At 48.3% G+C, this 23,694-nt stretch overlaps 1 protein-coding gene across 2 annotated transcripts in view; it reads left to right on the plus strand.

Moving 5' to 3' along the window:
- The window catches only part of LOC133345297 (uncharacterized), a 74,022-nt gene that overhangs the window by 43,563 nt on the left and 6,765 nt on the right, over positions 1–23,694 (plus strand). For both annotated transcript variants that reach the window (XM_061555945.1, XM_061555936.1), the window contains exons 28-41: positions 136–314; positions 1,214–1,418; positions 4,240–4,382; positions 5,046–5,230; positions 6,358–6,626; positions 7,761–7,989; positions 8,320–8,524; positions 9,845–9,971; positions 10,803–10,868; positions 16,656–16,826; positions 16,998–17,275; positions 18,516–18,694; positions 21,642–21,735; positions 22,933–23,041. In XM_061555945.1, the coding sequence (XP_061411929.1) occupies positions 136–314; positions 1,214–1,418; positions 4,240–4,382; positions 5,046–5,230; positions 6,358–6,626; positions 7,761–7,989; positions 8,320–8,524; positions 9,845–9,971; positions 10,803–10,868; positions 16,656–16,826; positions 16,998–17,275; positions 18,516–18,694; positions 21,642–21,735; positions 22,933–23,041 (2,439 nt within the window). The remainder of the gene's footprint in view (positions 1–135; positions 315–1,213; positions 1,419–4,239; positions 4,383–5,045; positions 5,231–6,357; positions 6,627–7,760; positions 7,990–8,319; positions 8,525–9,844; positions 9,972–10,802; positions 10,869–16,655; positions 16,827–16,997; positions 17,276–18,515; positions 18,695–21,641; positions 21,736–22,932; positions 23,042–23,694) is intronic.

The following is a 23,694-nucleotide window of genomic DNA, read 5'->3' on the forward strand; positions in this document are numbered from 1 at the left end:
TATTTTAACAAATAAAATTTAGAAATTCCCGTGGCATTTAGGTTTTCCTGCACCGCACTTCTCGGCATGCCCGAGTCTCTCGTGCAGCCCTCACATTCTCCTCCCCCCCCACTTCTCTCCCTCCTCACCGTGCAGGCGTTGAGCTGCTGAAGGTGGACCTGTGCGTGCTGCACCCGGACCTACTGTGCTGCGTCGACGCGCTGTGCTCCTCGCAGCTCGTGCGTCTTCTCGAGCGACTGCACGTGCGGCGCGTGACGCCCGCCCAGGTCATCGCTCGCCATGTCAAGCCAATCCTGGAAAGCGGTGCTTGGAAGGTATTGTGCGCCGGTTGGAAGGAGAATTGTTTTTGTTAGTCGAAAGAAAGATTCTGATTCTGTCATCATCATCATCATCATCACTTGGGCGGTGGTGGATTCGCATGCCTGTAATCCAGTGCTGTAGAGGCGAGGGTGGTGGATCGTGTAAATCAGGGGTCGGCAACCAAAATAACAAGAAGAGCCATTTCTTTCCAATTCGGTACAAAATTCAGTATTTCAAGAGCCGCAATGCATACTGTACATACGTACATATCGTCAAGAAGCAGCCCGTAAAGAGCCACATGCGGCTCCGGAGCCGTAGGTTGCCGACCCCTGGTGTAAATAATATGAATCGCCCTTCTCGTGGGCGTCGATGAGGTGCCATACCCCGACTTGCCAGGAGAAGGCGGCATGGCAAATTTGGATCCTACCCGCCCACGTGTAGGTTTTCTCCGGGTGCTCCGGTTTCCTCCCAAATGCAAACACTTTTTCATTGGCCGATACCCCCTTCATATATAGAGGACCGCAGAGCTTGGGCAGTTGTTGGCACTGGCTCATCACGTGGCTACCTTTCTGCTTATTGTCTGGTTGCTCGCTCCTCTGAGTCGTTCACTCTCTTCGAGAGTGAGCGAATGCTGCGGCAGGTTAAAAGTTTAAATAAGAATTCGTCGGTGATTTTCAGCCCGGGGGGGAGCGGTGACGTGACCGAGCGGTTGCACATTTGCCCCTTGTCACAGAGGTTCACGGTCCAGCGGCTGCCCAGGGGTGCATCAACAGTGGAAGTTCAAGATCCTGTGACATTGTTTGAAAATTAGTAGGCCATGCGTGGCATCGGCAAGGTCCAAATGCGCTCCATTCGATAAATTACCTGCTATCTTCATTTGTGTCTGTGTGACCCCCCCCCCCCCTGTGTACAGGACAAGCCAAATGAGGTGGTGATCAGCTACCTGGCGTATGTGAAGGCGCAGTGCGAGCACGACGCGTCCGTCTGCAACCTGTCGGAGCTGCGCGCCACGCTGCCGGTGCTCACCTCGAGCGGCGCCTTTGTGCGGCCGGTGGACACCAGCGTGTACTTCTCCACGTTCTATGGGAACAAGTTGGACCTGCCCACCAACCTGCCAGGTGGCTATTGCAATAGAACAAGGGGGAGGGTGCTCCGCCGAGGGGAATGGGGTGAATTTGGGATGCGCCTCGCAGTATACGCTCATTCTCGGTGGGAGAGAATGACTTGGAGGTGCGAGGAACCGCAGGCAAGCGGTGAGCTGACGCCAACGATTTCCCAACCTCTGCAATTCCCCATGTTTTAAAATGATTCAGCCAACGAATGAGTGCTAGCATTTGGTAGGAAACCGGAGCACCCAGAGAGGTGTTCCGGCTCGTCGAAAGTAAGCGATAGGCCCACTCCCACCATCTACAACATCTCACGTCCAAGAATGAGGCTTACTGCAGCCTTCGCTCGGAGGTTCGGAGAGCCGTGTGGCGCTGCAAGGATGAGTGGTGGTCGCGAGTTGCTGAATAAATGGAAACTGCCTTGGTAGCATGCGATAATAAATAACTTTTTAACATCATAAAAAAGTTACTTGCAGCACCACACATATCGCCATCATTGAGGGAAAGAACGGCAATCCGATCTCCGACTCCCAAGAACAGGTTCGCAGGTTTGCTTAACATTTTTGTGAGGTCTTGGGTCAGGGGAAACCCCTCAGCTCAACAACATAATAGGGCAATGTGGGTTTGACCCTGCTGGGAGGAAGTATAGCCGCTCCTTGTGAGTGGTTGGCTGATGTGCCATCTGTTGAGAGTGCGAAGGGAAATCCAGAGCTTGAAACCAGGGCAAGCGCCGGGGAGACATAACCTCTCTAGTGAGCTGCAGACTTCCAAGATGCCCTAGTGGGGTCCCCATTTTTAAAAAGGGGCACTGCACTGATAGCAACAACTACAGGGGCATCTCCCTCTTCAGTGTTCTGGGGAAGGTCCTCCCAAGAATTATTCAACATCACCTTGCCAGACATACCGAGGAGAAGCTTGCAGAGTCCCAATGTGGTTTCAGAACTTCAGCAGTGTGCTGATGACCAGCTCCAGTTTGGCAACTGAGGTCTAAGTCCGAATCAGTCGAGCGGCATCTTTTGATTAACTGCATAACGCTGTGTAAAAGATACCGGTCTGTCACGCCATACTAGGTGTTCTTGGCCACAGTTATGCCCTCCCTTCTCGATGCTTGCATATGTGTAATACCGTTGACGACTCTTGACGCCGGAGTTGGAGGCACACGGGTTTATTTCACAGCACAACAGTGGGCATATAACACTCGAGGGGGTATCGGCCCCCTCACCCGGCTAGCTGGGAATACACACGCTAGCTACCCTAGCCTGCCTCTTAGTCCTCCACTAACGGGCTAGGGGAGGCTATCTGGCCCGACACTGGTAAGTCGGGCCCAGTACCCGGAGTCCCAAACCTGCTCTGACAAGAGCACCGGCTCTGGCTCTCGGAACCACGCCGCTGGCTCGATCCTGTTCGGCCCTGATAAGGACGTCGAACTAGGGGAGTCCAGGGCTCTAGCTAAGATGTCTTCAGTCTTCTCGTTAGCTTAACATTTCCCCCCGAACCCTCTGACACATCCCCTTTTATACTCAACCCCCGCTGAAGGGGTGGGGCCCCGGGCTGCCCGGTGCGGACGTCGTTGAGAGCACCCCCTCGTGCACTCACGTAGCCCCGCCCACTGTGTTTGTTTCCCATAAGCTGCCATGCATAACGGCTCTCTCTCTAACACCCCTACATCTGCGCCGGTTTGACACATGCAGGCTAGCCTGCCTACGATCCATCCTGGATTTAACCAGGATGGATTGTGTAAGGAGCTCACAGATCCTTGAAAGATCTGAACAGTCCCATCAGTGAGCTCCGCTGGCAAGCGAGGCTGCATTGGCTGGGTCATGTAGCCGAGCATGCCCATCCACCGCATTCCCAAGCAGCTTCTATTCGGCTGGATAGATGGGGATACACGGGCATGGCACGGGTTAGAAAAGAGATAGACTGGGGTGATACAGAAGGATGTGGAACTCATTGGATTTGCCAATCACTAGTATTGGCAGTGTCAAGATTGGCCTCTGGGGAAGGTTTGTGAAGGATGCTGCTGGGGAGTTGGAGGCAGTCGCCATCCTGCAACAACAGAGAGCAGCGAAACCACGCTCGCAACAATGAGCATATAAACGGTTAGCTAAAACGCAGAAAGTTGGCACAGTGTGGAGCACAGTTGGTGCATCTGCCGGTCATCTCAGGTCAACCCATGACACATGGGTCTGTTCTGTGAGCTCCTGCCAGCTGGCCTTTGACACTTCACATGGCCTCAAAGTGCACCTAGCGTGCCACAAGCGCTGTGGTGACGTTACCACCACTTAGTGGAGAATGGCAGTTGTCTTCACGAATTTGTCTACACCTGCATGATTTTTATATCACGGTTGTTTAGCCCATGCCCAAAATTCCAAGCAGCCAGCAGCAAACAGTTGTTATAGATAAGAGATAATACGCATCTTGAATTGAGCAAGGTTATTATAAAAATTGCAATAAATGAAATGGTGATGAGAGGAGGGAATTCCAAAGTGGGGCAGTGCGAGGGAAGAAGCAGAAGGATAATTATTGTGACCTGCAGTGTGGTGGTGGGTGGGTGAGTGAGAGGGCGAACGAATGGATGAGTGAGTGGTTGGTTGTCTTGCCGTGACTTGTGGTGTGATGGTTTAACCCGGGAATCGATGAGATAAAATTCGTGGATGAATTGATGAGTGAAATTCGTGGATTATTAAAACCATGCTTGGAGAAATAGAAGAGTAATGAAGAGGCGACTGCATATGTCTTTTTTTCTCATTTTGCCCATGCGAGATTCTGGGTTAATCATCTTTTATACGTGTGTGTATGTATGTGTGTGCGTGATGTCTGTGCGTGCATGCAGGTGCCGACTGGCTGCTGGTGCACCCCGTGTACATGCAGGGACAGTCGGACGTGAACAGCTGGAGAGACTTCCTGGGAAGGCTGGGTGTGCGCGACCTTCCGATTGTGCGCAAGGAGCGGAGGTCGTACAGCCAGCAGGATCTGGTGGGCAGTGTGTCTGTGGCACGCATGGGGCATGTAGTCAACCATTGATGGGGTATTTTTAGTGAAGCCTTTTTTGGTGAGCAGTACTACAACATCAAAACTAAACAAAATATTAATTGGATTTAGTTTGATGTCCTAAATTGGGCTCGGCAGGTACTTTACATTTTTTTGTATGAGGATTTTCTCCCAAAATATGACTAAATTAGTTTTTTTTGACATTTATTGTGCCAATTTATACGTAGCACACATATTCAAGAAGCCAAGTCGGGTGACAGGGTTCCGTTTTGAAGATGTTTGATGCACTATGAAGAGAAATGTCGCGTTTCTAATTGAAAAGTTCTTAACCCCGGTGAGCGAATACGGTCGTTAAGATTGGAGCGGTAAATGTTTGTACGCACGACAACTTATTTTGTTTGACTCCGTCAGATCATTACGTGGCCTAGCCCAAATAAACATTCTCAATGTTTTCTTTTTCTTCTTCACCGTTCGGTTTTGCATCTCATGTGACGAAAAGTGACCACGTGTTGGAGGAAGAAACCCAATGAGGCTTCCGGTCACGAGATGTCATTCACGATTGTAGCTCACGAGTTTTCATTAATGATTGTAGCTCACTAGGTTTCATTAATAATTGCCCCAACTGACCCCCGCGGCTCCCGTTCGCAGGACGCGTCACCGTGGGCCGGCGTGACGGCGACGCTGCCCCCCGTGGCGGACGGACACTACACCGTGGAGGACTGGGTCTGCGCCGAGCTGCACGCGCTGCTCACCGCCTCCCAGCTCGGAAACGCGCGCACCGACACGCAGCGCCGGCTGCTCCTCTGCCTGCTCGATGGCGAGTGGGACAAGGGGTGAGCGGAGCCCCGCGGAGGCAGCAGCGAAGGCGGCGGTGGTGGTAGCGATGAGGTAGCGTAGCGGTCGGCGCGCTGCGCTATGAACCGAGCAACTTAAGTTCGATTTCCGCTCGTGTCCAACACGAGCGGCGATTATCTGAACCGTTCCTGGGTCTTCTCTAGGTCTACTCGGCCTAAAATGAGTACCTGGTGCACTTTGTAAAATCATTGCTGGCCTTCATAAGTGCTCGCTAACACTACTTGCCCCAATAGTCTGTTAAGGCGATACAGCAGATCTTTGTCTTTGATGGTGGTGTTGGTGGTGACAAGGCATGATGGGTAAGCAGGGCCGTGTGGCAGTGGTGATGATGGTGTTGATGGTCATGGTCGAATAAATCGATCGAATACTGTATTTATAATGCGCCATATTCAGAAAAAAGTTGAAGTTGAAGGGCAGAAGGCACTGAGAAGGTTGAACTAAGTTTTGCGAAACAGAAGAGAAATAAATGTTTTTAGTACAGTCTTGAAAACATCACTGAGTGAACTTCAGTTGGCAGACTGCTACAAACCACCGGGGCTGCTGTCTGAAGCTCGGTGGATCTCGAGTGGACACAGAGCAGCAGGTTCATAGCAGATGAGCATAGGATTGGTGATGGTACATTCGAGTGGATGGCATTGTAATTGGTTAACCTTTGCTATGTAAGTGAGTACCTCGACCTTGAACTGGACTTTCTTATGCACTGGTAAGCAGTGCAGCTCCTTCAAAAGATTTAAAGAGCTCGCGAGATGTGCGGCCAGGCAAGCGAATCTGGCGAGGAGGGCATTTTTGTGATGCCGGTGGCAGTGGTGATAGTGGAGGGTGGTTGGTGGTGGTAGTGATGACATGAATGATGGGTGGTTAATGAACACGTTTCAATACCACGCGTCCCGAGCAGCATGTGCAAGTGCAGTCTTTTTTAACTGCAGCAAATTGTTGTAAATACACCACGTCCCTAACGCGCATCGGCACTTTGATGAAAAGACATTGACGCTAGAGGATCGGCTGCGCACGCCAAATCTTCTGCCCGCAGTTCGGCAGGACCCTCGCGTTACGATCTCCGGCTCTCCTGCCTCCCCCCCCCCCCTCCACCGTGCGTGCGCGCTAGCTCGCGCTACTCGCAGTACAAGACTGCACGCGTGCTCGACTCGGGCGGGCGGCCACTCAAGGAGGTGGACTCGTCCTTCCTCATCTACCTGACGACGCTGCCGTGGCTGCCAGCTGAGGCGGCCGGGCCGTCCAGCTCCACGTCGCCCTCGTTCGGCCGGGCCCGCGACCTCTACCTGCGCGCCAACAACCTGCGGCGTCTGCTCGGGCGCCACGCCGCATACGTCGCCGTGGAGATGTCGGCGAACAGCACGTTGGCCGGCGACCTCGGTGAGCGTGAGGGCACGGGGGGGAGAGCAGAGAGCACAGCGGGGCAGGGAGATATGTGTGCAGAGCATGGGTGGGAGAGGCAGATGGGAAGAGGAGAGAGGGGCGCAAGAATGGGAGTGGAGATGGGATGGCAGGAAACGGAGGGTACGGATGGGAGAGGAGATGGAGACAGGGAAGGAGATGAGGGATAAAGAGGAGGAAATCTGGGCGGAGAGGAATTCTCTCGGTGTTAAGGGTCAGAGATGGCTGTGTCTTCTCTCATGCAGGAACATTTGAAAAATGTGCAGCTCGACTCTGAAAGTTCACTTTTGAAAAAGGTCTAAATACTCGCTGGGATTTTTCAATGATATTTAATGACAATTCAGAATCAATATCAGTTTAACACGTAGGCTTTCGTGACCAATATCATCCATAATAGAAGTTTTTGGGTTAAATCACGTAAATATGTCGTTAAAACCCGCCACCACCCGACACAGCCAACTAGTAAGGGTTGTCACGTAAACAGAACATGCCGATTCGTCACGAGTACAGCACACCGGTGTGTTGGAGAGCTAAGCCACAACATTTACAAACTGAGAACGACGTATCGCCGGTAATTACAACTAGCTTCATCAGGCGACAGCCACATTTGTGGAGAAGTCTTACTGTTGGTAGGGCTATTATAATCAACTCAATAGACAGGAAGGACAAGTTCAAAGGGCTCGCATAATGCACATGCATATTGTACGTTGCCTCAGAAATCCCCCCCCCCCACATTGTGCAAGAGCACAGAAGGGTGGTCAACACATCTACGCCTCTATATAAGGAACGAAACAGTAAGACTTTTCCACAAATCTGACTGTCGCCTGATGAAGCTAGTTGTAATTACTGGTGAAACGTCGTACTCGGATTGTAAATGTTGTGGCTTGGCTCTCCACACCGGTGTGCTGTACTAGTGACGAATTGGCCACGTTCTGTTCACGTGACAACCCTTACTAGTTGGCTGTGTCGGGTGGTGACGGGTTTTAATGACACACATATTTACGCGATCTAACCCAAAGTTCTGTATTATAGAATCAATATCGTTAGATGTATGTGTATTGAATGCTTCTTTTGCATCCCCGTCTCCTCGCCCCCCGTTCTGCGTTGCCACAGGCGTCCGTATGTTGCTGAATGCGCAGGAGTTAGTGAAGCACCTGAAGCGTTGGTGCAGCGGGGGTGCGGTTGAGGAGGAGGGGGTCTCCACGGAGAGCGGAGTGCCCTTCTGCACCTCGCCGGAGCACATCCACGCCGTGTACGAGTACCTGCAGGCGGAGTGCTCCAACCAGCAGCTGCAGGACTTGTTCCGGCACTACCCCGCCGTGTTTGTGCCCGACGCGACTCGGTATGGTCCCGGTCGCTCACGCTCTCTTTCACGGCCGCTCAGTCACTTGCAGGCGCTCGTAGTCGTGGTCACAGTTGCTCATTCACTGATGGTTACTTACGCTCGTCGCTCACAGTCAGTCACTCGCAGTCGCTCACAGGATTATTAGGCATTCACGATCATGAGTGATTTTCCATGGCTTAGGTGAGGCCTTCATCCTGGAGAGGATTGACTATGGCGTTGGAAAACAATGAAAACACTCGCGTTGTTACGAGCCTCGACGCGCGTAAGCCCGTGTCGTAGTGCGGGAGCTCCCGCGAGCCCTGACGCTCGCACCCCTTGTGCCGGCAGGAGGCAGCATTCGGAATCTGGGGAGAGCAGGGGGAACGACGGCGGGGACGGCGCCGTGCAGGGCTGCTTCCGCTACCTGCACGAGGTGTGCTGGGCCGACCCCACCCGGCTGTTTCTGCGCTACGCGTCGCTGCAGCACGAGGCGCCGCCGCAGCTCCAGCTCTTTTACGGCCGTTGGACCAACATGGCCGATTTGTTCCAGCAGGTAACGTGGGCTGCCGGGAAGCCATTTTTTTTTTACTGAAACTATTTTTTTTCCAGGTATTGCCTACTGAGTTATGTAGATTTTTTTCAGAAGCGATCTTGACCACAAATGACAGCTCAACGAAGTGGCTTATCACGTGGACATGTATAGCAGCCAAATACTCTGGATGCGCGTTTCTAAATGTGGAGGGAAAAACCGGAGGACCCGGAGAAAAATCCAAACAACCACAGGGAGAGAATATGCAAACTCCAAAAATACAGGTGTTACGGTCGGGATCTAACTCACGACTTCCTGTATATGAGGCGAGGTGGTTAACATCATGATCCCCAACATCTATGTTAAAATCTATGTTGTGTGTGTAGGTGCCTATACAGTCCTGGGCTTATCGAGTTTGACTGAGCGTTAAAATGAGTACCTAGTGCAGTGTAAAAACAGCACTGGGGAGAAAAAGTTAGCCGGGTGTCCGTATTAGCCATCCACCCCCTCGTGTGCAATGCCGACTTTCATAGGTGCTCGCGAACACCACTCACCTCCAGAAGTCTTCATATCTGAACCACTCCTCGGCCTACCCGAGCTCGACTCGACTTTAAAATTATTAACCAGTGCAGGGGGTAAAACATGTGCACTGGGGAGACAAAGGCGGGCACACCATTCCCCCGTGGCACCGTATTAGCCTTCATGGGTGCTACTCACTTACAGCACTTGCGCCCCAACAATCTGTTAAGGCTGTACGGGTGGGTGGGTGGGCGGGGATCTTTTTTACACACTTTTATTTAGCTCACTTTGTCTTTTGTATCCTCAAAAAAGAAATCTTGTAACTCAATTTTTACACACTTCCCAATGTGCTATCGACTGCAAACTTCGTATAGCTATGTCTTACTGATGACAACACGATATTCTATCATAAAAATCCAAAACATATATTTGAAAACTTTTTACACGTTTTATTTAACTTACTGTATGTGTTGTCGTATCCAAAAATCTTGTAACTCAATTTCAACCGTATTCCCAATGTCGTATCGACTTAAAACTTCGTATAGCTATGTAATACTGATGACACTACTATATTCTATCATTAAAAATTAAATATATATTTTTAAGCGATCTTTTTAACGGCTCTAATTGTCCACGCTCAACTGACGTTGCCTGTAAATCACCACGGCAAGCCTCGGGGAGCCATGCCCAGGGGCGTGGGATGTGGAAGGAGGGGAGGGGCGATGGGGGAAGGGGGCAGGGGGAGGGGCAGCTCAGACAGTACATTTCATTAAAGCGTGTTTTTTTAAAAAGTATTTCTAAATATTGTATTCTTTGCGAGTGCAGACCCTGAAGGTGTCTGCGACGCCCAAGATGAAGCAGTACGCCGACCTGCTGTGCCTCGTGTGCGAGGGCTGCACTCTGCCAAACGCCGAAGTTCTGCAAGACGTCTCCTTGCTCTACGCCACGCTAGGTGAGGCGCCACCACGCTCTGACTCAATGCTTAAACTATTAAACTATTTGTATTTGACCAGGTAAGGCCTACTGAACTAATATAGCTTCTTTTTGAGAAGCGACCTGGCCACAAATGATAGCTCAACGAGAAGTGGTTTATCGCGTGGACATTTATAGCATCCAAATACTCTAAATGCATGTTGATAATTCTAAATGCGGAGGGAAAAACCGGAGGACCCAGAGAAAAATCCACTCGACACTGGAAGAACATGCAAACTCTAAATATACAGGCGTCAGGGTCGGGATCATGACTGCGTGCCGCCACCCTTCTTGCTACGGGTTTGGTTAAGGCAGCAGCGCATAGCTCTGGGGGTGTAGAAATATGGTACAGCAATGGATGATGCTGCCCTGTACTCTGCTGGCCGAATTATTGTATGGTCAACTGGTAAAGCTCATATTATTAGTTGTTTTTTCACATTGCCCAATGCTTGTTATGGTGTGACTGAATGTCACATTACTGTGGTCCTCTCCATAGTAATGTGGAATTTACACCACTGGCTGCGGACTGCCAGTGTGCGTGAGGACATATGTATTTATTTAACCGCATGCTGAAAATTGCAATTCGTGCAGGGCGCGTGTAGCCTGGTTAACGGATTTTTTGGGGCAATTTTTTTTTCCCCAAAAGAATTAATATTTATGTCCCGTGTTGCCGGCTTATTAAAGATGGCCCTAATTGAAGCAGCACCACGCTCGCGCTGGACTCCTTTACACGTACGAGAGACCAGGAGCAGTGAGACCTCTGACGCGTTGTGTTTGTTGTTGCTTTTGCCGTGTGTTGTTTGTGGTGCAGCCGAGAAATGCGTGCTCTCCCCTCGGACCATGGAAGTCAACCCCGACTACTGCAACAACCTCAAAGGTCAGAGTCGCTTCGGTACTCCGTACGTCCCACAATCATATTATCCCCATCTAATTCAGCTCTTACTGTTAAACGTGATTTAATGGAATAATACAAAATTAAAATTTCAAAAAAATCTAACCGCAACATTTTAATGAAAGGGGAGAGATGATTCTGTGTGGTTTGGGGGGCCCTGCTCAGAAGGAGGCAGCTGTCATCCTGGGAAATCTCTTAAGTCGTCCTGGGACATTAAAAGTCCCGGTTTTTGTCATTTGCATAATAATATTAAATTATTAAATAGATATTATTAAGTCACATGTTCTCCCCTCTTCCGTTATTCTGAAATACTGTTCTAAAAACGGTATGTCTCAGTTATATTATTATCTTCTTGTTTCTTTCGGTAAAGTCACGTAGAAGGGAAGTAATCAAAAATAATAAAAACAAAACATAATAAAACAATTCTCACGACGTTTCGGCTACAACGCAAGCAGCCGTCTTCAGGTGAAGAATGAGACACTACCAAACTAGGAGCTTATATATAAGCTGCATTGGGGGTTGAGGAGCGCCTTAACAAAAAGAATGTGCATGTGAAGAGGGATTTAGCATATTCATGGAAAATGCGTAGGCGTTGGGCGGGGGGGTGTCAAAGTCATATTATGCCCATGCATTATGCAGGATCAGCAGCAACCAAGGGGGGTGCAGGGATTAGCAGTAACAAAGGAAAGGAATGTTAATGATATGTAGCTGCAGTTACTCAACAACCACGTAGAAAACTAAAGTATAAACTACATAAAAAACTAAAGTATAAACTGCATCGCACCATCAGTATACTTACTATACTCTATAATAAGCTGAGTTACTAACAGCAAGTAATACATTACAATTTTACCTCGTAAAAATTCTATAATATGCTTCCATCTAAACCTTATTCTCTTACATCACACGAGCATATACCGTACTATATACTGCCATAGATAAACCCAACATTAAATTATATACTGTATTGCTGTAAACCAACCTATATCTTATACATTTAATATCACACTATGTATTATTCTACACACCCTAATGTGTATCGAAATGGTTTATTACGTCTTTCCAATGATTGCTGAGCCAGAATCCATCTTCTCGGTTAAAGTTGTCTCTGTGTTTGTATATGTGGATCGCCTCATGAACGAATCTCTCATGATAGCCAGATGGCTTGCAGAGAACCTCTGTCTTGGAGAAGTCAATATCATGTGAGCCCACTGAGTTGTAACAGTGATCTGCCACGGCTGAGGTGTTAGTCCTACCGTGTTTCAGGTCAGCTTTATGTTCACGGATGCGGTCCGAGACATGTCGTTTGGTTTCCCCAATGTAACTGCTACCACAGAGGCAACTTAGTTTGTAGACGCCAGGGTACTGTATGTCTGGAACCACATCTTTTACAGACGGTACCAGATCACGGATTTTATGTACTGTGTTGAATCGGACCTGGATCTTGTGTTTAATCAGGATTTTGGAGATCTTTTTTGTGACCCCAGCAATGTAGGGTAAGGTGATGGTCTTGAAAGGCTCCTCAACAGGATCCTTCTTGATGGTTGGAGTGATGGCTTTGCGGATTGTATAGTCGGAGTAACCATTTGCCTTAAGAGCTTGGCGTACGTGTTTGAGTTCACTGGAAATGTGTTCATGGTCGGAGATGCATTGGGCTCTATGATATAGAGTCTTGATGAGGGAATTCTTCTGAGATGGATGGTGGTGGGAATCCGGTTTTAGATAAGCATCCGTGTGGGTGGCTTTCCTGTAGACAGAGTGGCTCATTGAACCATCAAGTCTCCTTTTGATTAGGACATCCAAAAAGGGTAGCTTGCCATCATTTTCGACTTCCATGGTGAATCTGATGGCTGGGTGTATGGAATTGATGTGGTCGAGAAATTGGTCTAGAGCAGGCCGGCCATGTGGCCAGATGACAAAAGTGTCGTCTACGTACCTCTTCCATAAGGTCGGGCGTAGAGTGGCAGTCTGGATGGCGTCCGTCTCAAATTTCTCCATGAAGATGTTGGCTACAACCGGAGATAGGGGGGAGCCCATTGGGGTGCCCTCAATTTGCTTGTAGAAGGTTCCATTCCAGGTGAAGTATGTATTGGTTAAGCAGTGTCTCACCAGGGGGGGTACCCCAGCATTCAGTCCTTGATGAACCAAGTCTTCAATGATTGCGATGGTGTCAGGCACAGGTACCTTGTTCACCAAGGTACCTGTGCCTGACACCATCGCAATCATTGAAGACTTGGTTCATCAAGGACTGAATGCTGGGGTACCCCCCCTGGTGAGACACTGCTTAACCAATACATACTTCACCTGGAATGGAACCTTCTACAAGCAAATTGAGGGCACCCCAATGGGCTCCCCCCTATCTCCGGTTGTAGCCAACATCTTCATGGAGAAATTTGAGACGGACGCCATCCAGACTGCCACTCTACGCCCGACCTTATGGAAGAGGTACGTAGACGACACTTTTGTCATCTGGCCACATGGCCGGCCTGCTCTAGACCAATTTCTCGACCACATCAATTCCATACACCCAGCCATCAGATTCACCATGGAAGTCGAAAATGATGGCAAGCTACCCTTTTTGGATGTCCTAATCAAAAGGAGACTTGATGGTTCAATGAGCCACTCTGTCTACAGGAAAGCCACCCACACGGATGCTTATCTAAAACCGGATTCCCACCACCATCCATCTCAGAAGAATTCCCTCATCAAGACTCTATATCATAGAGCCCAATGCATCTCCGACCATGAACACATTTCCAGTGAACTCAAACACGTACGCCAAGCTCTTAAGGCAAATGGTTACTCCGACTATACAATCCGCAAAGCCATCACTCCAACCATCAAGAAGGATCCTGTTGAGGAGCCTTTCAAGACCATCACCTTACCCTACATTGCTGGGGTCACAAAAAAGATCTCCAAAATCCTGATTAAACACAAGATCCAGGTCCGATTCAACACAGTACATAAAATCCGTGATCTGGTACCGTCTGTAAAAGATGTGGTTCCAGACATACAGTACCCTGGCGTCTACAAACTAAGTTGCCTCTGTGGTAGCAGTTACATTGGGGAAACCAAACGACATGTCTCGGACCGCATCCGTGAACATAAAGCTGACCTGAAACACGGTAGGACTAACACCTCAGCCGTGGCAGATCACTGTTACAACTCAGTGGGCTCACATGATATTGACTTCTCCAAGACAGAGGTTCTCTGCAAGCCATCTGGCTATCATGAGAGATTCGTTCATGAGGCGATCCACATATACAAACACAGAGACAACTTTAACCGAGAAGATGGATTCTGGCTCAGCAATCATTGGAAAGACGTAATAAACCATTTCGATACACATTAGGGTGTGTAGAATAATACATAGTGTGATATTAAATGTATAAGATATAGGTTGGTTTACAGCAATACAGTATATAATTTAATGTTGGGTTTATCTATGGCAGTATATAGTACGGTATATGCTCGTGTGATGTAAGAGAATAAGGTTTAGATGGAAGCATATTATAGAATTTTTACGAGGTAAAATTGTAATGTATTACTTGCTGTTAGTAACTCAGCTTATTATAGAGTATAGTAAGTATACTGATGGTGCGATGCAGTTTATACTTTAGTTTTTTATGTAGTTTATACTTTAGTTTTCTACGTGGTTGTTGAGTAACTGCAGCTACATATCATTAACATTCCTTTCCTTTGTTACTGCTAATCCCTGCACCCCCCTTGGTTGCTGCTGATCCTGCATAATGCATGGGCATAATATGACTTTGACACCCCCCCGCCCAACGCCTACGCATTTTCCATGAATATGCTAAATCCCTCTTCACATGCACATTCTTTTTGTTAAGGCGCTCCTCAACCCCCAATGCAGCTTATATATAAGCTCCTAGTTTGGTAGTGTCTCATTCTTCACCTGAAGACGGCTGCTTGCGTTGTAGCCGAAACGTCGTGAGAATTGTTTTATTATGTTTTGTTTTTATTATTTTTGATTACTTCCCTTCTACGTGACTTTACCGAAAGAAACAAGAAGATGAATCCCTGCAGTCACGAAAGCTTTAAATCAAAATTATATTATTATGTTTACATCCTTTGGACGTGACTGTCCCAGCCAGCCAGCAAAACTTTTTTTTTATAGAGCTCTGTCTTTCTGCCTATCTCTTGAGTTCTGGACTTCATCACGATATATTATGTATCTCACCCACTTCCCTCCCCCTTATACAGGTGTTTTTTTGGGCTAGGTCGTTAAACCTGCCACCACCCGACACAACAAATTAGTAAGGTTTGTCACGTAAACAGAACGTGCCAATTCGTTTCTAGTACAGCACACCAGTTGTGTGTTGCAGAGCAAATCCACAACATTTACAATCCGAGTACCGTAAAAGCCTACGTGTTAATCTTCCATCCCCATCTCTCCTTGTATCTCTCACCTTTCACCCTCAATCTCTCGTTATTCCCACCTCGACCTTTCCCGTCTCAATCTCTCTTGCCTCTCCGTAATCCTCCCTCCCATTACTCGTCGTTTTCCCTCGCTCTGCTCTTTCGGTTTTTCTCTCTTTCCTCTCCGTTTGATACCCTTTCACTCTTTCACTTGCCCCTCTCCGTTCCTCTCAGTCTCCTCCTCCGTCCTCCTTGTCCTTCCTGCACATCCCCTCCTCGATCCATACCTATCAACCCCTTAGCAGTGCCCAACTTATCACAGACCAATTCAGACCTTATTGGTCACCCTGTGCCCTTATAAATCTCAACGTCCATCCTACAAAGTTCCATCACAAGGAAGAAACACAAACAAATAGACAAAACATTTTTTTTGCCCGTATTGAAACGGCTGTATGCACCGTATGGGCCTGATAACTCAATTCCCCTGTGCAAGGATACGGGTAAACTGTATGGGTTGACAGGTATGTCTATCTTCCTATCCCCCGCTATCTCCTCTATCGCATGTGCGCTGGGTCCACGGTCGGGATGGGGGGGGGGGGGAAGCGTGCCGTTAGTTCGATGCACAAACCTGGCTCAATACCGTGGGATCCGGGTGACTTCGCCACCGTGCAAGCATATTCGGCTGTGCGCGAGCCAGAAATGCAGGCGGGAATCCATCCTGCGAAGTTTTTTTATAATATAATATGACTAGCTTTACTACCGCTTCGCCCGGGACTTGGATTCTTATCTTGGATTAATACACGGCCTATGCGGAGGGTTGGGGGGGGGGGGGTGCGTGACGTCAGCAGGTACACTGCGTAACGCTTCCGCATGCGGGTGACGTGACAGAGATGTGATGTCACCGCTCACTTGGCATGCAAAATACATACATTTCAAGTTTGTTGCATGTCGGGAAGTATGCTAAACATTTCGAACAGACGCACATATTCACAAATTTCCCTTTTTATATAGATTATTGTTGCACTTGTTTACCCAGCAAAGCCTCTTGAGTCTCAAGATGTTTGTCAGGAGGGTCCTGCCAAGTTTTTAAATTTTGGGCAAATTTGTTCATGACACCGATTCGCAATGGCTTCCTACTCTCAGAATGAAGTCACCAGATCTTGAACTTCCGCTGTGAAGCAGGCGGCACGTATTTTCTCAGTTAATACACCGACAATATTAACCAGGGCGGCCTGCCGGATACGAGTCAGGAACCTCTGCAACAGGCGGCTAATATGCCACCGCTCGACCTTGTCACCGGCCGAAGGGATGACAGCCCTACCTGGGGCGGGGCCTGGTGTTGATGCGGTGTCTGCTCCTCCCTCACCCCGCCGCCCCCCACCCCCTCTGCAGCCACGCTCTCCAAGGAGCGTATCTTCCCCACCAAGCGCAACCGCTGGGTGTCGCTGGAGAGCCGGCCCCTCGTTGCCGATGACCGCAACCTGGAGGCCCTCTTCCGGGACGAGGAGAAGGTTTGCTTCCTCAGCCTTCCCGACGTCGGTGCCAGTCAGAGGAACAAACAACGTGAGTGCCGTTCACCGCTCGCTTGGCCTCCCCTTTCGCTCGTTTGTACGAAACATGTTATTGACTCGTGTTGTCTGTGCAGTTTTTTGCTGGCCGCTTGGCATTTCAAGCCTTTTTTGGCCCTCTGTGAGGAAAACCAGGAGGAAAGTTTGTTGTTGGGTTGTTTCACAGCCGACAGGTTGCACATGCGGACAGTCAAGGTGAACCCTGACATGAGGGACCTCTTCCTGCGGATCTGCGACGTGGGCCAGCTCTCCGGCTGCGTGAGGACGCGCCTCGAGACCGAGAATTACCGCCCGTGCGCACCGCTGCGGCTGCTGGTGGGGCACCTCGTGCCGCACGTCCAGGCCTTCCTGATGTCGCGCGGCGACGCCTTCCGCCACGTGTACGACGAGCTGACGCTGCAGCGGAACATCGCCGCCACGCTCAAGACGATGAACTTCATCCAGGTAGGGATAGGGGGAGTGAGCGAGCGCGCATGTGCGCGTGCGCCATCAAATCGACGCGTCCGTTCGTTTTCCAAGTGTGGGCTTTCCGGGTTGTGCCTCTCGAGTTTTTTCAGGCACTACTTGCTGTGGGCATGTTCAGCAGTTAAATTAGCTTCAGCAATTGAATTAACCTCAGGAGTTGAATTAACTCCTGAAGGTGGCCCCAAAATCAGTCGCGCGTGGTGAAAGCATTGGTGCGTGGTGAAAGCTTAAGGGAATAAATACTCAACGCGCACGGCCCAATCAGGAAAACTACGCTGCGTCGGTACAATTGGTATTCGCGCCATCCTTATGGCTCAAGATGATTATAGTCTGCAGTAGTTTCATAGTACAGGAAGTCCTTGCTGATATGTGGCTTCACCCAATTAGGTAATTTGCGAGAAATTATCAAAGTTGTAAAATGTGAACCGTGACGCTGTCAGCACGCGTGGCCTCCTCTTGAGGAGTGGGTGTGGCATTGGCGAGGTGGCCTCTGGTGGCTCAAGAAGGCACTCGCATGCACCTCCGATTAGTACGGTGCGAAAGAAGTTAAACATGCATACACACCATTGTTTATATTATTTTACCGACGCACGGACCAATATTTGATTCATTATGACAACCCCCTTCGTCTGTGCACTCAAAACTCATCGTGTTGTTGTGGAGGATTTTGGGTTAAAGCATATTTAAGCAAGTACTCCCGTCTATCTCCAGATGTTTATTTGTTTCATATAATTATCTCATTGGCTTATTGCTCTTCAAGAGCAATACTATCCAGCAGCATTTGTTTTATCATCATGCTCAATAAACATGTAATTATCATATTTATAACCTTCTCAAGTTATACACAAATGTGTTCGTGGAATTTGCATGAAAAGAGTATTATTTCAAAACCTACGTGGTAAAGTCACGTAGTTATTGGAGCAAACAACACAAAAAAAACTGTGGTTGTGAAGTATGTAGTGGTGAAGTATGGTCACACAACCGCCATGCTCGACAATGCTGTGTGGGGAGGCCTTCATCCAGCAGTGAATTGACAAACTGTATAAAACAATATCTGTGTAATTCTACAAATGTAATCATCACATGGACACCCCATAGATTGAAAACTCATTTCTTTAGAACTGCTTTTTGTGTTTAGTTTGTTGTCCTACCCTCGCACCTCCGATTAGCACGGTTGGCTACGTACGGTGTGAAAGAAGTTCTCCTCCGCCTTCCACAGGTGGGAAAGCTGTACGTGCTGCACACTCTCACGCTCCCGGGCGGCCCTGACGGCTCAGACGGCTCGCTGCTCGTGCGGACGGTGGAGGCGTCGTGCCGCCTGCAGGACACCGGGGACCTCTGCATCCAGAAGGACCACGTGCAGGACAACGCCGTGCGCGAGCTCGTCGACATTTTCAAGTGAGGAACCGCGTTTGCTCCTTCGCCGTCTATGGCGGCTGCCTGCGCCGTCGTTTATCGATTCCCCTTTTCGACTGGCGAATTCGAGCTGAGCGAGCACGGGAGTCTCATCGCACCGTTGGTTTTTCCACTGGCAGTATACTTTGCCAAGGCAGAACCACACTGCGATTTGATGGCACAAGACATCTCAAACTAAACTAAAAATGTATTTTACCAGGTAAGGCTCACTTAGCTCTAGCTTGTTTTCAGAAGCTTAACAAAGTGGCTTATGTGGATATTTACAGCAGCCAGTTACTCTAAGCGCATGTTTTTAAATGTGGAAGGAAAAACCGGAGGACCTGAAGAAAAATCCATGCGACCACAGGGAGAATATGGAAACTCCCAATATACAGTCGTCAGGGTTGGGATCGAACCCACGACCTCCTGTATACCAAGCGAGGTAGTTAACATCTCACCACCGTGGCGCCCGAGATAGATCTGAATCTAGATCTGAATCTAGATCTGAATCTATCTCGAGGCGAAGCAGGGCCAGGAGTGGGGATGGTGACACGTGTTCACTGCCTCTGCCTTCAGTTGGTACAGTGTGAGGACATGACGTCGTATTAACACAAACACACCTTCCTCTTTGCAGTCACCATAGGTAGCAAGGTAATTGTTGAGAGGCTGTGGATCAGTGGTAGGCAACCTACGGCCCACGGCCCCCTCGTGGTGGCCTGGTCTCAGTGTGTCCAGGATGATGTGTGGGGGGGGCCACGATTAGTGCACAAGTACCATGTCAAGCTTGCGGCCCACTCAGGCGAAGGAGGGCTGCCCATGTGGCCCACTAACTAGCCTAGGTTGTCCATTCCTGCTGTAGATGTGACGACCTGGGCAGTGCACTTATATTTGTCTTCTGATGTCTCCCTCTGATTAACGCTCGGTATCTTCACTTTGTCGTCTGCATAACAATGTGTTGGGCGCTGCACGGCCTGTCATTCCACATGGCCACAGTCATGCTCTCTCTCTCCTCACTTCATTAACGACTGCAAAAGCTACTTACGTTTAGTAGGGTCGGCCTAGAATCCATCTCGGGCATATCCGCATTGCAATGAATATGAGGGCAATTTTCTATTGTGTGGGCTACATGTCCAACATGCCCAGACCTAGTTAGTGACAGTTGACATCGAGGAGCCTTCATGTACACAACGTGGGTTTGAGAAGTCATGGACGGATATGGTACGGGAGGGTCTGCGACAGAGCCTCCTTGCCGATTGGCCGGTGCCAGTGGGGTTGGGATCTTCTTCTGTAGGGGAGGCCCATGTGGCTTCTATTGAGCAGCTGGTGGTGCTTGTGTTCCAGCACCAGCAGCAACACTGTGTGTGCGAAGGAGCGTCGCTCACTCCGAGCAGCACGTCGGGTGGCAAACGCATTCATTCCACTTTGTTAATCCGTTGCACTTGAGATCTGTGCTCTGACCATCTCCCACAGCCACCTTTTTACCAATCCAAATGTTAACGTGGTCAGGCACAAACCCCATGGTGAAATTTACTTGGCATGTAGTAGTGACTGGCATCCTATTTTGCTTGTGTGTTGTATTTTTATTATGTTTACTACTTACATGGCCGTCATGGGCTTGGTTCTTCACACCTACAGGAACTGTTGGTACCTTAATTCTGTTGGCCGTGCCTTGATCAAATGCTGAACTTGAGATTGGTTCCTAGAAGTCGTCTAAAATCAGGAGGGGCGAGGGACTTGCGTTGCTCTGCTCCCTATGGAACCCTATTCCAAGTCACATGATCTGAGAGCTGAGCTATGTTAACACATTTCCAGCGAAACGTCGAGCGAGCAAAATTGTCAACATTTTGCTCCATTTTCAGCATTCCTCCTCCGGTTTGCTGAAATGTTTTTTTTTTCCAAATTTTGGCATGAGTCAAATTGGTTTTATGGGCTTCGTTGGGTGATGGAGCTTTACAGTTCTATTTTACATTTCAGTTTCATTTATTAGGTATAGCCCTGCGAGCCATTCGGCTCTTGAATCGGGAGCAACCGCAACAAACAAAAAACTAAAATATGAACAAGAAAACATCTTAAAGTGACTATGCGCAAACAGAAAAATCCAGGAAAAAACAGCAAAAACTTCCAGAAAAAGCAATACCAACGCTGTGTGCAAAAATCCCAGTGGGATGCAAGTCAAACAACAACAACCACAAGACAACTTAGATTAAAGCCATCGGTCTAACTCCGTACTACAACAAACAAACATGGCCAAACCAAAACACTTTTTGAAATCACCAAAATAAAGCCATAAAAGCAATGTAACAGTGATCATAGGAACTGTGACCGAAATTTCACAATTAACGACATAAACAACATGTACCACCAAACCCTGTAGCCATAGCTGGCTGCATGAGTCAACATTTTTCTCCATTTTCTCCAAACATCACACTGACACGATGATCTAACCCAAACGAAAACAATTATGAATCTTAATGTATTTTGTGAAAGCCTACGTCTAAAAACAAATGTTTGCTTGTTATCTTTATTTTAGAATCTGGGTTGATTGTACGATCGCTTTGAGCTTTAAGTGTAAAGCACCGACGAGATGCTCTTGTGCGTGAAGGGCGTGGTATAAAAGCGACATCGTTGTCTGTATTCTTGGTTCTTTCGGTAAAGTCACGTAGAAGGGAAACAATAAAATAATAAAAATATAAAACAATAAAATTATCACGACATTTCGACTGCAACACAAGCAATCATCATGAGGTGTGAAAAACACAGCAAGAAAATTAGAAAAAAGTAGCGGTTTTTTCGTCTAAAATCAGGAAGGGCGAAACGTCGTGAGAATTTTATTGTTTTATATTTTTATTATTTTATTGTTTCCCTTCTACCGGGACTTGACCGAAAGAACCAAGAATATGAATCCCTGCAGTCACGAAAGCTTTAAATCAAAATCGTTGTCTGTGTTTAGGGAGCTGGCTCGGTTGTTCAGCTGCGAGGACAAAGATTGTCAGCGGGACCTCGAGAACTTCCTCCACAAACTCTCGACCACCATGAACAACCAGGTTGGTCGCCAAAACATTTTAAATGCTTTGGGGGGGGAGAGGGCGGCGTAGGGATAGCCCGCTTATACCTCACAACGATCAACCCACTCAACAACGCAACCGAGTACGACCGAGTGGCAGACGTTTTACACTGATTGGGTTTTTTAAAGTAATGTCAGAGCCAATTTTGATTTTTGGAAATGTACCTAATTTTACGTTGATTTCCATTTGTGCGGGATTTTCAATAGCTTCTGCAACGTGGTTATTTTTGTGCTGATTTTTGTTTGCTTCATTGCCATTAATTTATTTCATGTTATTGCTTTTTGACGTCTTCGTGACCCAGGCAATTCTATAAAACGAAAATTAAACCTTGAGTTTGAACTAAAAATTGTTCCTGCACTCTTGAAGGCCTCCCTACAGCCTGCTTGCTTTAAGACCTGAGAATTGTCATGTTATTCGTATCCAAACTGAATTCTAAACTCTCAAGCAGTCAGGCTTCGGATGTGGATGTCGAACAAACGCCCGCTTCTTCAATAAGTGACTTCTTTGATTATTCGGATAACAATTATGCTCCTCTGTATCGATCAATCAAAGCCTTGACATTGTTGACCATAATAACAGATGGCCAGCATGTGGCATTAGCACTGAAGTGGTGGCTATTTCATAGATTACTTGAGGGAAATAAAACCTCAAAGGATCCAGCAGATACCTCTATGGTCTCTAACAGTCCTCCTGTGCTCATTTACCGTTTATAGATATGCGAGCTAGAAAGTGAGCCCAGATTCAATCTTTATGCTGATACGATACTTTTCAATATCTTTGTCACTTTCCCCAATTGTTATCCGGATTGTCCTGTCGGAGCCGTGCCTCGGGGAGACAAGAATCCCATGTGGATCTCGCGCAGAGCAGTGCGCAAAACTGCTGAGATCGCTCTGAGCGACCTCTGATTCACAAACTGGAGGCAGCACTTTTCCAGCTGCACTGCTGCAGAGAGCTGCGTTTGTCGCACGACGGTTGACATATTGTTAATGATCGTGCGATGGGTGTCGGTCATGTCAATTCAATGTTCTGACCTCTGTGCCACTGGGCCACCTTTGCTGATGATGCGATCCTCCCTACGACTGCCACTTCTGTGAATGCCCCAATACATCGTTTATCTCCTGCTGGCTACCCAAGCCTTAATCGGCCCAATTGCTGTGCGTGTCTGTGCTTGCGCAGTCCCCCAACAACCTACGCAGGTTTCTAGCCGGCGAAGGCGTTGAAGATTTGCCCGAGGATGAGCCCAGGTGGATGGTGCCAAAACCGGCCGTGGAGGAGAATCTGCCAGGTGCGGTCCCCTTGCTCACCACCACACTCACCACACACCTCACCAACCACACTCATCTCACAAACTGCACGCACTCAATGCACCCACTGCACTCAACGGGCCAACCTCACTCGCCTCACTCACTACCCCAATCATATTCACCACCCCAATCACACTCACCTGACCAACTGCACTCAACACACCAATGCCACTCGCCACACTCACCACACTCATCTCATCCACTGGACCAACCTCACTCATCTCACCAATCAAACTCATCTCAACCACTGCATTCACCAGACCACAACCACACTCATCTCGCCAGCCACACTCGCCACACCAACTGTACTCCTCTCACTCACAAATCACACCCATCAGGCACATTCGTGGCCAGTAGATGGCAGCATGGGGAAAGTAGGTTCCTGAGAAATAAAAAAAATACAATACAGTATTGTATGATTATTTTTATTCTCTTATAGGAGTGAGATCTCAGGTAAGCCAAATTGCTCCCACAAACACATTATTTGGTGAGGAATTGACCAGAAATCCCAAACAGAGGCTCCTGTGGATGAAGTCACGTCCTCGTTTCCCTGCTCAACCGAGCGTGGTTCGAGTTGCGATCTTATCCAGTTGCTCTTCAGCAATTTAAGTAGATTGTCAGCAAATAGGAACAA

Source organism: Lethenteron reissneri, chromosome 3, assembly GCF_015708825.2.
Source record: "Lethenteron reissneri isolate LAM-NWPU_2019-01 chromosome 3, ASM1570882v1, whole genome shotgun sequence".
NCBI lineage: Eukaryota > Metazoa > Chordata > Hyperoartia > Petromyzontiformes > Petromyzontidae > Lethenteron > Lethenteron reissneri.